The 14,961-nt window shown below is 47.9% G+C and overlaps 1 protein-coding gene and 1 pseudogene across 2 annotated transcripts; one reads left to right on the top strand and one right to left on the bottom strand.

Annotated features, from left to right (window-relative positions):
- Nucleotides 1-1,283: 1,283 nt before the first annotated feature.
- LOC6618789 (tubulin beta-3 chain) lies at nt 1,284-7,577 on the bottom strand. Of its 2 annotated transcripts, none has more exons than XM_002043003.2 (4): nt 7,319-7,577; nt 2,697-2,805; nt 2,391-2,635; nt 1,284-2,334 (listed from the first exon to the last, which is right to left on the bottom strand). In XM_002043003.2, the coding sequence occupies exons 1-4, from the start codon at nt 7,373-7,375 to the stop codon at nt 1,381-1,383; spliced, it is 1,365 nt and encodes a 454-aa protein (XP_002043039.2). In that variant the 5' UTR covers nt 7,376-7,577; the 3' UTR covers nt 1,284-1,380. The 2 variants fall into 2 exon arrangements, with proteins under 2 accessions (XP_002043039.2, XP_032571406.1); XM_032715515.1 differs by having other exon boundaries at nt 2,391-2,632.
- A 3,516-nt stretch (nt 7,578-11,093) lies between these two features.
- On the top strand, nt 11,094-11,758 carry LOC116800490 (annotated as a pseudogene).
- Nucleotides 11,759-14,961: the final 3,203 nt, after the last annotated feature.

Raw genomic sequence — 14,961 nt, 5'->3', positions numbered from 1 at the left:
CATCTATGACTTATAATAATAAGCTCAATAGGTAATATTCATGCATATACACCATTAGTTTCTTTAAATGGGCTTTACAATTCTTTCTTTTAGAAACAGAAAATTGTTGCACTTTTAGCTTTAAGTACTGAGTTGAAAAACTTTAATGTACTTAGGAATATTTTTAAATCAAGTGACAGTTACACACAGCGCTGCCACATGCGCTCGATAATTTAAAATTCGTTTTTCAAGTGGCGCTTTTCCACTCTACACGTTACTTACTTGATGCATGTTATTTACATTTGTCGCGTGCAATACATTCTACCTTTGTTCGTTCTGGCAACGCTGGCTTAACGGACGTTTTCTGTTTAAATGAAAAGGTTTTATTGTCTACAACTGATTCTACAGAATCATTATCAATATTGCAATTCAGAATGAAAAACAACCCCAAAGTTATATACGAGACTCCCTACTTTAAGCAGAAACACAACGCTTTAAATTTTAAGTAAATTCCATTTATTATTTGTCAAAAATGTTTGCCATTATTAGTTTATTTATTGGGTACAAATGTTTTTATTCATATATAACTACAAGAGAAGTACTGCCCACAAATACAAAGTGTAGATTGTGCCCTAAGATTATGTAAATACAATTGCAGATGCTTTTAGAAATTGCCTTTTATAGAGGATCTCATGAGAGTTGTCGTTCGATTATCTTTGGATGAGCTCGTTTATCGTACAGCCCTAAACGTAAGTGCCGCTTCCAGGACGCTGGACATTCTCGAGGTGAGATTTCTGCATAAATTCGATATCCTTTGCAATACTAGATACTTGTGGTCCTTCTGCTGACATTGCGATATAAATAGTAGTATAAAGATGACGGGGATAACTTGGGGTTATGAATGGAGTGACGTGGGTGGTGGCTGGAAAGCGGGTGAAAATGGCTGCGAGAAATGCGATAGACGTGCCTCCGTGTAAAGTGTATATGGTATATAGTATAGTATAAAGTATATAGCGCAGAGGAGGTGACAAGTGCCGAAAATGAACAAAAAGATGAAGATGCGAGATGTCAGATGTGAGATGCGAGATGATGCGGGATAGGCGATGATGGATGACGAGCTGGATGATGGGGAGTAGCGGAAGCAGGGGCTTGGGAACATTTCCGTTTGATGTTCTAACTACGCTTGACCTTCCTGTCCGTCTGCATGTCCTTCCTGTCCGTGTGTGATGATTGTGGTGGTGTGTGGTCTGCGTCTGCTGTGACTGTGTGTGTGTGTCCAACGGCGGGGGTCACAGGATGCTGCAGTGCTTGGCCGCCAGCTGGTGGCGCATGCCGCGCAGAAAGCGGACATCCCTATCCCCCCTGCCGTCACGCACGCCCCTCATTCCTCTGGCCACACCATTAAATACAATCGCCCTCGACCTCCTCCTGATTGACCTCCGGGTCGAACTCGTCGTCGGCGGTGGCCTCCTGGTACTGCTGGTACTCGGACACCAGGTCGTTCATGTTGCTCTCCGCCTCGGTGAACTCCATCTCGTCCATGCCCTCGCCGGTGTACCAGTGCAGGAAGGCCTTGCGCCGGAACATGGCCGAGAACTGCTCGGAGATCCGCTTGAACAGCTCCTGGATGGCCGTGGTGTTGCCGATGAACGTGGAGGACATCTTCAGGCCCTTCGGCGGGATGTCGCACACCGCGGTCTTCACGTTGTTCGGGATCCACTCCACGAAGTAGGAGCTGTTCTTGTTCTGCACCGCCAGCATCTGCTCGTCCACCTCCTTCATGGACATGCGGCCGCGGAAGACGGCGGCCACCGTGAGGTAGCGGCCGTGGCGCGGATCACAGGCGGCCATCATGTTCTTGGCGTCGAACATCTGCTGGGTCAGCTCGGGAACGGTGAGTGCGCGGTACTGCTGCGATCCGCGCGAGGTGAGCGGCGCGAATCCGGGCATGAAGAAGTGGAGACGCGGGAATGGAACCATGTTGACCGCCAGCTTGCGCAGATCGGCGTTCAGCTGGCCGGGGAAGCGCAGGCAGGTGGTCACCCCGGACATGGTCAGCGAGACCAGGTGGTTCAAGTCTCCGTAGCTGGGATTCGACACCTTCAGCGTCCTGAAGCAGATGTCGTACAGCGCCTCGTTGTCGATGCAGTACGTCTCGTCTGTGTTCTCCACCAGCTGGTGAATCGACAGCGTGGCGTTGTATGGCTCCACCACGGTGTCCGACACCTTGGGCGAGGGCACCACCGAGTAGGTGTTCATGATGCGGTCGGGGTACTCCTCGCGGATCTTCGAGATCAGCAGGGTGCCCATTCCGGACCCAGTGCCGCCGCCCAGCGAGTGCGTCAGTTGGAAGCCCTAAAGACATACGGAATCAGTACCACAATATCTCGTTCTCATCCAAAAGTACCCACCTGCAGGCAGTCGCAGTTCTCGCACTCCTTGCGGACCACGTCCAGGACATTGTCCACCAGCTCGGCGCCCTCGGTGTAGTGACCCTTGGCCCAGTTGTTGCCCGCTCCCGACTGTCCGTACACGAAGTTGTCCGGCCGGAAGAGCTGTCCGTAGGGACCGGAACGCACCGACTCCATGGTTCCGGGCTCCAGATCTAGCAGGATGGCCCTGGGCACGTACTTGCCTCCCGACGACCGCGTGACTGCTGAAAGGGGATGCGATTAGTGAAACCCATTGGGCCATCTTATGATATGGCAAAGTGTTACCCGATGCCTCGTTGTAGTAGACACTGACGCGCTCCAGCTGCAGATCACTGTCGCCTACGTAGATGCCATTGCTGTCGATGCCGTGCTCCTCGGAAATGATCTCCCAGAACTGCGGAAAAGCAAAGGGAAAGTGTGTTAGGAAATTGTCCTCAAAGCTGGATCCTATCATCATAACTTCTTCAGATTGCTTAAGAAAGAAAGCCATATTTATTGCGCTTCATTAACTGGCAAGAAACTCGTTTGATTAGAAGTAATTAGTATGAGTTTTTCAAGCTCAACCCATATTAAACCAATTAACAAATTCGCTGAACGTCAAATGCTTCGTTCAAAGAAAACTTGCCATGTTTCTCAGAAATAAATATACGTACATAACATACGCCATTGAGATAAGAAGCTGCATCCCGCATCTTGGCAGCTCCTTATCCGCCACTCCAGCGGAGATCTTTCATCCTTATCGGACAGCCCGTATGATATCTTTATGGACCCGGCGGAGCTCTTGGCGATTGCGGATTCTTTAGTCCGCACAAAGACCCACTAAATATTCCCGCAGCCGTTCATCAAGTTGAGTAATTGTGCCCACCCAGCCATGTCAGAGTTCATGTTGAGCCCTGACATATGGCCGCAGCCACAGAATCCGCCCGAAATCCAAAAAAACATAGAGCGGCACCCAAGAACCATTCTAGACTCCTCCGATGTGAAAATGTGACAAACAACAAGGCGCAGCCGCAGCCCATAAAGTTTGAGGTTTGGAAAATACACAAGTACGAGTATATATATGGGCTAAATGCGGATGCGGACGGCCTGGCCTGGCCTGGCCTGTCCATATAGGGGGCCTCCGATGGCGCAGTCAGAAGTGAGACAGATTGCCCCGAAAAAAGGGAAAACCGAATTTATGTTTAGTTTTTCAAACGTCAGTTTTGGACGCCGCCGAACATGCCCTGATTTAGTGCTAAATTTAAAAAATGCGTCCGGGCTGGTAAAAATTAAATAAAAAACCCTGTCCCTCTCACTGTATGGGACAAAATTTCCACGACACGCCGCTCCTGGGGAGAAATGCATTTAAAAATAGCGGAGCAGAGCAGAATGGGATGGGTTGCGATGGGATGGGATGGGATGTGATGGCAGTGTGAGAGATACACGACTGCTGACTCATCGGGGGCCAAGAATTAGAGACTGCAGGCCAATGACCCACCATTAGACGGGGCCACCTCCTTAGACACACTCCCCCTCCCCTCCAGTGACCCGATCGAAAGCGATAAATTACGTATCTCATGGATACACAGCCATCGCGGCGATTTATTGAGGAAGTGCTCTGCAATTGTTGTGCTGCGTTTAACAAGAACCAAATTTGGGTGCCTCCGGAGATCATTGGGCGACTATTTAGGGATCGGTTTTGGGGATCAGCATGGCCCCTCCAACGGAGCGAAACGCGGCTGGCTTGGCAACAGTCCCCGAGATTCTCCGCCGAGGAACAGGGGAAATAATAAAAATGTTAGCGATGTCCGCCGTCTGAGTTGTTTCCCTTTGGCACTTGAACTTGACGTGTGCGACTATAAACAAAGGCACTGGCAACTGGGGATGGGGATGGGGTTGCAGCTGGGGATGGGGGAAGGAGGAGTGGAGCTACCCATGGCGTCTGCATTTCTTTGTTTATTTAAGGCCCAGCGGAGAGGGGCGGAAACTACAGCAACGAAGTGAATCTCTGCCAACTGCAATCTTAGCAAGATCATCAAATTTAATTGGAGTGTGGCCGCTGCAATTATGAAGCTCCAGCAACAAAGCGCGGCTTATAAGGCCAAGCAAACAGAAAACAAAACCACACGCGGCAGCAACAAATATGAAAACCGAATTAGCACACAAAACTGTTGAAGTGAAAAGTCGTTTTTCACGGCCCCCCATTTCCACTTCACCCCCCTCGGGCACGACCATCGCTGATCGCTGTACTTTTCTATTCGACTAATGCTCCACCTTGGATTTTCATTTGCCAGATAATGGATTTGTTGGAAAACTGTTGGCCTATTCGGTGAACGGCAGTTGGAGGCATGAACGGAGGCACAGTTAGATTGCAATTATAGATTGATGGCTTTTCGGCCAGATTTATTTCGGGTGAACACGATCGGTGGCGAGAATTCAATTTGGTGAAGAAAACTCGCTTACGGTTCATTGTTTGTGATGGAAAACGTTCTTCAAATGAAACTGGCCAACTGTATCTTAAAAAGCCCCAAGCAAGATGCTTGTATGGGAAGATAGTAGGTCCTAGGAGTACATGTTTCTTTCCTTCACATCTGTCCAAACTATCTATTATGAAAGCGGAGTTCATTGGTATGCTTTTCGACAATTAGTTCATCCACGAAAACAGACCACATCTGTTCTAACAGCTTCGCTGGCGAGTCCAATCTTCAATTCGTGCAATTAGCTCGCAAAGCTCTGCTGCCTGGAGTCTAGTAGCTGCAACTGGTCTAAGCCCCCTTTGGAGACGGGACCGCCGCCCCTGGCCACGCCTCTAGCATGCGATCATCTGGCGACTGGCAATCGAGACGCCCTCATTAAGTGTTGCATGTCTGGGAGCCAGAGACTCCTCCACTCCCCCAATCCGCGACTGCACTGCGTCTATGCGAGACTCGCGAGGAGGGAATCACTCGAGCGTGAACTTGGAGCCCATCTTCTTTCTGCAGAGGATCGCTGGCTATACAAAGAGACGGAGAGTGCAATTTTCACAACATATAAAGCATTTGGCATCCGAGGAGGAAAATTCCGCGATTGAAGGGCCCCGCACCCGCACCCACGCCCACTCTTGACTTTTGTCTTTTCCCGCAGCTACTGTGGAGTGTCAAAAAAGACGGAGGAAGGCGATAAGAATTCCGAAAGAGAGCCCCGGGTTTATTGACTTCGGATCTGGACGGCCCCTTGGATCCTACTTAATCTCGGAGGCCGTTCACTTAGTATGCATTCATCGTCGTGGCTCGAGCCAAAAGGGGAATCGCACACAGAGTGGCCAGTGGGCAACCCCGGTATCCTGTAATCGTATACAGGACAGGTTCGGTGAGTCACTTCCTTCCTCTCCTGCACTTGTGCGGTTTTCGGGCTGGCAGAGGGCCATTCCTATTCAAGAAGCCGCTTGTCCACTCAGCTGTTAGTTTTTTCTTTCTCAGTTTCCCTGCTTTTTGGGGTCTCACATTACCAAGGGGGGTTCGCTGCTCAAATTACCAGACAAACTTCCCATCATATCTCATTCAGTACTTATATACCTACGAGCGCTGCCCCATAAAACCATTGCTATTGCCGAAATTCCGGGAAGCCGAAAAGGCAGGCGAGTTTGCTTTTAAATTGAAGCTGCTGACTAGTCAGTCAGTCGCTGCGTCGTCTAATTCTCCCCAAATTGACTCACATCAAATGATTAAGACTCGCGGGCTTATCTTTCGTGAGTGTGCTACGATGTGGCTTTATCAGCGACCCACTTTGCACTGGGGGGCAATTGGAGTCTGTGGCATTGACATTGATGATGCAGAAAAGTGCACTCAGCGGGGACCCACTTGTAAGAAACACATCGCTCCAAACTGGTATTGCCAAAAAACAACTGAGTTCGCCAAAGCCGGTTGCCTGCCTGCCTCCTCTTTGCGAAGAACTGCACTTGGTTTTTGGGGCGTGCTGATTGGATTGGGTGGACTATCCTATATCCATCATATGTACAGATCAGAACCCAATGGCTACGATCGTTTTTATTACTCAAGTTTCCGTTTCTCGCTCACTCCGATTGATAAAAGCCCAGTAGTGGTTGGCACTATTGTTCATCGGATACTCTACCCGTAATTCTAGGAAAGATTAGAACAGCTGCAGTTCGTTGGATGAAGGGGAAGCCTCTTATAAATATTTGTGTATTTGCTAGGGGGAACTTGTTCCCCATTATTTATTTATTGGCTTGAATATTGGATTAATGTGTACATTATATTCATAAACATGAATGATGGCTTTCAGTTACTACTCCAGTGATTACCAACTGAAATCAAGTTATATTGCCCAACCAACAAAGCTTTCTTTACATACTATTGCTTCGTTTATTGCAATTTTTGTGGTTTCTTTGGAGCGCAGGAAACTCAAGCAAAGCGAAAAGATTTCTCCCGTCAGATAATTCGAGAGATTTCCCTCCTCGGCCCAAAGTTGCAGTAGTCCCCAGAAGTTTCCTCGCTGATTTGCGCCTCAGCCAAACATAATGCTCCCTCCCAAAGTTCCCCGCCCAATTTCCCCGGCAGGGTTTGCCATGAATCACTTTTCGTGATCTGCAGCCGGCCCAACCCGTTTTCTTTTTTTCTTCGTCGCGAAGCAGAAAGGGCATATCGAGTGCCAGACGAGCTCAAAATAAGTTTCTTTCAACGTCCACTTTTTGCACTTTGCATTTTTTATTTAACGTATCTCTGCTCGTTTTTTGTTAATTTTCTTTCGCTTTAATTGCTGAATGCGCTGAAAAAGGCGGCGACATCGAACCGCGCGTCGCAGCCGATCATTTTGGAAACTCATTGAAAAACGTTTTCGGGCAATCTGAATAAATTAAGTGCCACCAGAAATCGGCGATCGGCCGACTCGAGAAAATGCGAGTTGCAAAAGAGACTAGTGACGAGACCTACCTTAGCGCCGATTTGGTTGCCGCACTGGCCGGCCTGCAGGTGCACGATTTCTCTCATCTTGAAAGCGGCGATTTGTGGGGTCGATTTGTGGGGCTAAGGCTGGAATCGGATCTTGGTCTCAGTCTGGAGAAGGATGCACCGCACGGTCCGAGTAGCTGCTGGATATTCAGACGTTCAGATGTCCAGAGGTTCTGGTGCTCAGCTTTTCAGGCTTCAGAACGAAGGCGCAACTTCACCGCACAACGCACAAGACACAACTGATCGGCGGAACAAAACTCGAGTCCGTCGACGATGTTCTGGTGACTTTGAGTCGACTGCGACTCGAGTGCCGCCGCTGCGGCCAGAGCGAGACGCCCGATCGCACTCACACCAAGGCAGCGGCTCACCGACACGCAAACAGATACGCACACAGCTGCAGTGCGAACAGTGGGGCCAATGCGGAGTTATCCAGCTCAAAACTCGCCACATGGCAGCTCCTCTCGGAGTCCAACAAAAATGCAATAAGTTAACTTACCTGTCATTATTATTCAATCAGATTTTTATGCAAGTTACTTCAAAAGAGGTTCATGACAACCGATCTTTTCAGTTATTTTGCTGCAAATTTTAATCAATTAGTGACTAAAAACAGTTGACTAATTTCTCCTTTGACTCACTCCCTTCAACATACTTTAATTTTTAAAGTTTCATTTATCGTTTGTTGTTTTCAAAACTTACTGAGGCATTTGAGCTGTAATTTAATCAAAATGTTTCTAAAAAACATTAAGCTTTTCCATGTCTCCATATCCGAAAATGTGCCATTAAACTCGCTTACGAGTAGTGCCTGTTGTTTTGTACCAATAAAATAAAAATAAATATGTAAATAAAATGGGCTAAAAATATGTTTGAAGTATAGGGGGGAGGCCATGGGGTGGTCTCAAATCATTTTCGGTAATTCGAAAGTTTATGCGTCAATCGGCGGAAGTTCGGGAAAAGTTTCGCCAAAGGAGTTGGGTAGCAGGGAGCCCAAGTCAGTGGCAAGTGTAATTTGGAGCCGCCTTTCGGTTTCGTTATTAATTTGGCATTGGTTCATGCATTGGCGGCAGAAAATCGGAGAAACATATATAGTTGCATATTGTGGCACCCCGCCGTCGCTTTCCTGTTCCTAAGTTCACGCATTTTTACGCTGTCAACTGCAGCGACTTTCACGTTCTAATTTTATCCGGCAGAATGCACAGGTATGCAACTCGACTCCCAGACTCCCGACTTCTCCGTATCCGCACCTATGTATATATGTATATGTACCCGAGATTCAGAGATTCAGAGACCCACAGTCCTACGAGTGTGTGCATTTTCCGACTGGCTGTGTGCACTTCCACAAAAGTGTCACCGCAGTCATTAGAAATGTTTCGTCCTCTTACATGTGTTTTTCCTTCGTTTTGGATCTCCTAATGCACTCGGTGAAAATGGAAATGAAAACGAAACGGAGATGGAGATGGAAATGGAGATGGAGAGGAAAAGCGAGATGCAGAGTGGTATTTTTAGACGGATTCCGCTCCGCTCGGCTGCCGACTTTCCCGACTCGCAGCTCGGGGACTGGGATTGGGATTTGGATTTGGATCTGCGGCGTCAATTTCCCCATTTCCTCGGAAATCAATCAATGCCCCGGCAAGACAATTTGTAGTCGTTTTACTTTCTAATTGCATTCAAGTTGAAAGACCAAGAGCAGGCCTAAGTGGGGAGGCAGATCGGGCTCGGACTTCTGCTGCTCAAGTGCCTCGGTCGTTCCTATTTCCATTCAGCGGCAGTCAAACCGCAAAATTCACTTTAAGTGCGATGGCCAAACAGGCATGGTGGAGCGGATCGGAGCATCCATATCTCTGCTCCTCTGGTTGCTAAATTTAAATGCACCACAAAATAATCTCGAATTTACGAGCTCGAATAGACAAAATGTTGTACATTCATGCGCAACAAGAGGACTACAATCTTTCGGCTCGAAGGCGACAATCGCTGGAGGAGTGGGCTGAAAGGCGGAGGTCTTTCTGGCCAGCACTTGGTTCCCAGGTCTCTGGACCATGGGACAATGTATGCAAATATGGACGACAATTCTAGTCGGCTAAATGTCAGAGGGCGTAGCCTACAGAGGGAATTGACTGAAACGATTGGAAAGAAGGATTCGAGCATAAGAGCTTGATATTTTCGCTAGTGGGTATGAACTGGCAACTCAGCTGAGTAGTTACAAAGGATTGAAAATGGTTAAACTAGCATAGTGATAGATGCGTATGCTGACCTCCTTTCTACGCACTTGGGGGATTAGGCTGCTTTCCAAGAGGCCTTGCAGATTAGAGTTGGGAAACAATAATACCAATAGATACTTTCTCCGACAAGGACCCCTCGATGGGCAGGACTACGCTAGTGACGAAACACACCGCCGTGTTTTCACAAGACCCACTAATACCAATGGAAGGCGGTGGCCTGCATTCAGCTGGAGAGGGTGTGTGTGTGGATTTTGGTGTGTGCGAGTGTGGTCTCCCCCTTGCCACCTTCGCCCCGGGAGCCCGCAAAAAGTAACAAATGTTTTTTTAGGATTTGTGTTTTGGGAATTTTTGCACTTGTGTAAATGTAGCTCGCACACGCACAAAAAACACCCACACGCACACTCGGGGCCACACATTTGGGCAAAATCTATATATGCGTGCAACACAATATGTAGCCAGCATTTGTCTTTTTTGTATTTTGTATTTGCGCATTGCCATAGTTAAATTTATTCGCAAACAACAAACGCAACAAAAACAACACATACACACATAGATGCGTGTGCAATAGTGCAAATGTTATTACCGTGTTTACATAGTCGCATGCTCGTATTTATAAGCAGGCAATTAGGTTTGATTGATTTGCCAGGACGGGCCATATTTTAATTTCTTGCCTGCTCTTCGACTCTTAATTGCAATTTACAATTGGCATTTTAATTTCTGTAGCTGACAAACCTTTTTGTTCTACACAATTTTTATGTAAAATTAATTCTGGATAATTGCATTCTGGCTGCATGAGTCTCCCTTTTTTTTGGAGCTTTGCCGCCTCTTTTTGTGTCCGTTGGCAGCAATTTAATTGAACCTGATTGATTTTTGCTGATGCTGTTGATGGAAAAATAATATTGTTGTAAAATCATAACAACAATCCACGTTAGCAGGGGGAGTGAAAGCCGGCAGCTACACTTTTATCTCTGGACTGAGCCCGAAGCCTACGAGAATCGAACAAAGCAGAAACACCTGTGCTTTAACCCTTTTTTTTAGAGCTTTTCCTTTAAAATGTGTGGCATGTTGAGGGCTGCCATCCATTAAATTTCAACTACTTTGTCCTGGAACGCAGAAATTAGGGAGAAGCAAAATAGTTGTCAAACCAAAAAACACATTCATATTGGCCAGTTCAGTTCGCCGCTGCTGGACACTTTTTCGAAAGGGGAAACACAGTTCAGCACTTGCCCCGCCACCCCACCTTCAATTAGCCAGCCCCGCAAAGTTGCAACTTTCAGCAGAAATTTATGCAACTAATTTTTCGCATCGTTTTTTATGGCACCACCGCATTTGCCTTCGCAGCAACGAGCAGCTAACATCTGCTGCTCTGGCTGCCGAATAGTTTTTGCTGCCAATTAGTTGTTTTAATTGCAAAAACGTTGCCAATTATGCAACACGAGGCGAGACAAGCAGCAACAAGCGTTTGCACCGACACCAATACCGACACCGCCACCGACCAAATGACAATTTAATTGTTGTGCCCCCGAAATCGCGCATACGCCATGTGGCCGCAGGCTCAAACGGCCCGAGGACTCCTTACACCTTTCCATCGCCCAAGGACTATATCGGGATATTCAATATCTATATATAGTATGTACGGACGAACAGCCGCAGCCATTTCAATAAATCTTGGCAATGCCCTAAAAATATTAGCATAATAAAAGGCGCGACAACAAAACAGAAGGGTCAACTCAATATCGGAGTCGCTGGGTGGCTGGGGCTTCCAGTGCATTTGGCACATTTACACAAACAGACGGCCCAAGGAGCAGCAGATTTATGTCAGCAACAAGCTATCAAGCAACTGGGATATGTCACCCACTCCCCCACAAAACGACCTTAATACGCATAATTTGGGGGCGCAGAAGTGGGAGGCTTTGTCATATAATGTGCTGCAGGCTTCGATCAGCAATAAAAATTCAAATTTCGCACGGAGCGCACAAAAAATGTTCGTTGCCAGGGAAGGATGCTCCTCTGAACAGATACCCTGCAATTGGGGTCGTATGAATGTGATGGTCACTGTCCCTCTTATAAAGCTAAACCCACTAAATGAATAAGTGAACCATAGGAATTCCCATCAAGTGCACGATAAATGAATAACTGATTCACAGTCTTTCTCCTTTCATTTCTAGGTAATTCGAAAATCCATCAGATGAGAACTCCTCCTGAATTTTCATATTGGGTAATGTGTGTGATTGCGTGGATATGTAGATGTTGCTTCTCGCCTACATATAAACATTGTATTTCCGGGGGAACGGGGCACAGTGCTGCTCGCTCAGCTGAGTTGCCGCCTTCATATTTTGGCCAATTGGCCAACAAGTGTTGCCAAATTGCGTTGCGGTTGCTGGCCATAAATAACGGTACTTTTGTCATTTATACACATAAATTGCAGCAGACGCTGAAACGCGAAAAAAGAGCGCCAACGAACGCAAGCTCTGCCCAGCAAGCCGCGTTGCAGGAGTGGCCCACGTTACTGGCCATGTCCTGCTTTGGTAGAAATGGTAAAAAAAATGGGAAAATAGCTCGGCACAGCATAGGCCTCCTGCTATTCGTCCAGCCGGGATACCAGAGCAGCAGAGCAACAGAACGCCAGGAGACGCCACCACGAATGCCCACCAACTAACGACATCGGCGACACAACGCAGCTGTCGCTCGCCATTTGGCAATAATTGTTTAATATGCGGGCGCATAAAGCGGTGGCCCCATAAAAAACAACACAGCGGATTGGCCAGGACGAGCCAGCTGTGGGCCTTCAAAGTGAAATGGTGGCGGGTGAAATGGCTAAAACCCGGAGAAAGCGGCGCACACACGTGTGTCCTCTGCGTCCTGCGGTCCACTGGCTCTGCTGCAAGCTGTCACGTATTCCCTATCAACATGATTCGAGGCAAACTTTCCGTTCCTGGAATCCGGAATCCAGAGTCCGAAATCCCACATCAGTGCCGAGTTGAAATGAATAGGAAAAAGTTTTGGAGCGCCGGCAAAAGTAATTGCGTTACAAAATGCCAATGCGGATTGAGGCGCCACCGAAAGTATGCAGCACAGCCGGCCAGCCGAATGCAGTTAATTACGAAACTGTCAAATCCAAAAGGTGCCACGAATCAAAAGGCTCACACATACCAGTGCACGGCAAGGCGGACGTGTGTGGCAAGGGGGAGTGGCACAGGTCAAATAGGCAGATCAGCCGACAAACAGCTGAAACCAGCCGAAATTCCGTATAAAAACAAACAGAAAGCACAAAAAACACACAAAGCCAGGGGCCGCAGTCGAGTGTGTGTTGCATTGTGCGAACTTTTGACGCTCCTGCACAAACACACGTTTGTGAAATATAATTTTGCCGCATTGTTGTATTAAATGATGTCAACAACAGCCGTCCAGCTGAGCTCCGGCTACCAATAGCAGCTCGAGTCTCCGGCAGTCGAGTCCCGACCAAATCGAATTTAATTGCATTGCCGCCGCACGTTGGCTTTTAATTAATTTTTGCTGCCTTCTCCTGGCTTCTGCTGCTGCTGCTGCTGCAGCCCAGTCAGCGCCCCAAAAAGGCCAAAACCAAACAAGCTAAGCTCACACACACACACACACTCTGGCTCTCTCCGGCCAACGGCCAACAACAAACACAAGCGACAGTCGAAGCTCGACAGGCCAACATCAAACGTCATGCACAGGTGCAATGTAATTAGCACGAACTGACAAAGCTCGCCAAGGACCCGGGGTGGGCTAGAAAAGTGTCGGGGCCGGGGAGTGGGTGGCGGTGGCGCTGGCAGTATGAAACATAAAAACAAAAGCAAGCAAAACCTTTAAGCCCAAATGCATACAAGCTGAAGCGGAGCGATCCAAACCAATTCAGCCAGTAGCAGCAGCAGCAACAACAGCAGCCACACCAACTGGGGCGAAAAGGATATCGAGTAGTCAGATACCCTGTAACAAATGCTGAATGTAAGTTCTCTAAATAAGTTCTAAGTTTGATTATGCAAATGCAACATGATTAATTTCTTTACATCATTTGGTTTCCTGCACAGAAGCTACCAACTAAAGGGAAACCTTATATGGCACCTTTTATTTTACAGCCAGCCCAGAAGTAGGCAACACAAATTCATATTCCGCATGTGCACTTTCTCCTCCCGAAGATGGCCCATAAAAACGCTAGCCAAATCCGAGATTAAGTCGAGCAATCAATTTGGAATACCCCACTTCGGAAAAGGGTAAGTGAATCGGGAGAAGGGCAGCAGTAGCAGCAGCAGCAACAGCAACAGCAGCAGCGGAAAGGAAACGGAAACACTGGTGCCGTTTGGTCGTAGCTCCACTGGCAGCGTTTTAATAGCTTTGGAATTCCAATGGCAGCTGTGGCGCCGTCGCCGAGCTTCGGCCTCCGCCTCCCATCGCCACCCTTCGCCACCCACCGCCCGTCTGTCCACCCAGAAGCCTTCTAAATGAGCACAAGCCCTGCAGGAGCAGGACGAACGGGAAACAATGCCAGCAGCGAGCGACGTTCTTGTCGAACATTTCGAAAAATTATTGAGAAATTTTTAATTTTCCCACTTACGCAGCCCAGGCGCACGCGAAGTTACAACAACTGCAACAGGGGCCACTGGCAACAGCAGCAACAACACCACCGATGTTGCAACAACAACTCCCTTGTTGCCTGTTGGTGTCAGCTGCAATGGCTGTTTTTGTTGTTGCTTTTATTGTTATTAGCTATGCGAACGTATTCATGCACTTCTGCACCCACAACTGCCATTTTGTTTATGACATCGACGATGGCGTCGCGAAAAGGGCGCAGCGGGCGTGGCGCAGGGGGCGTGGCCGGGGAGTTTGGCAGCTGCTGCAGCTGCAACTTTATGTGTATTTCGGGCATCCGGCTTTTACATTGTGTATTGGAATCCCAGGATCCCTGCAAAACTGCAGTTCCCCCGAGAAAACGTTAGAGTAGTGAACCTTTGTCGCTTGCATTGTATGGCAACCCAAGTAATCTTAATCAGGCATAATAGATATCTTAAAAGTGCATTCCAGGACCTTAAGGAGCTTGCATATATTCCAAGTGAAATAGCATACCAATAACGATCCTGCGAAATCGAAAAGGACCCACTTTGCACTGCCTGCAACAACTTTTGGCCATCGAAGAACCTTTGGCATCCCAGGAGCAGCGCCATCGCCATTTTCGCTCCCTGAAAAGTGGCGCCCAGCTTTGTTTGCCATTTCTTCGTTTTTTATGATTGCCTGCCACAACTTTTTCGCCATCGACATCGACATCGATATTGGTGGCCGTCGACGATGTTGCGCTGCTGCGGTTGCAAGACCTTGCCTTCCTGCTCCTGCCATTGTTTTGTATGGATTTTGCACATCGTTTATCTTAGGCGACGGCCAACGAAGTCGCAG

This window comes from Drosophila sechellia, chromosome 2R, assembly GCF_004382195.2.
Source record: "Drosophila sechellia strain sech25 chromosome 2R, ASM438219v1, whole genome shotgun sequence".
NCBI lineage: Eukaryota > Metazoa > Arthropoda > Insecta > Diptera > Drosophilidae > Drosophila > Drosophila sechellia.
The sequence above is the reverse complement of the archived record's forward strand: the minus strand, read 5'-3'. Positions and strand labels throughout refer to the sequence as shown.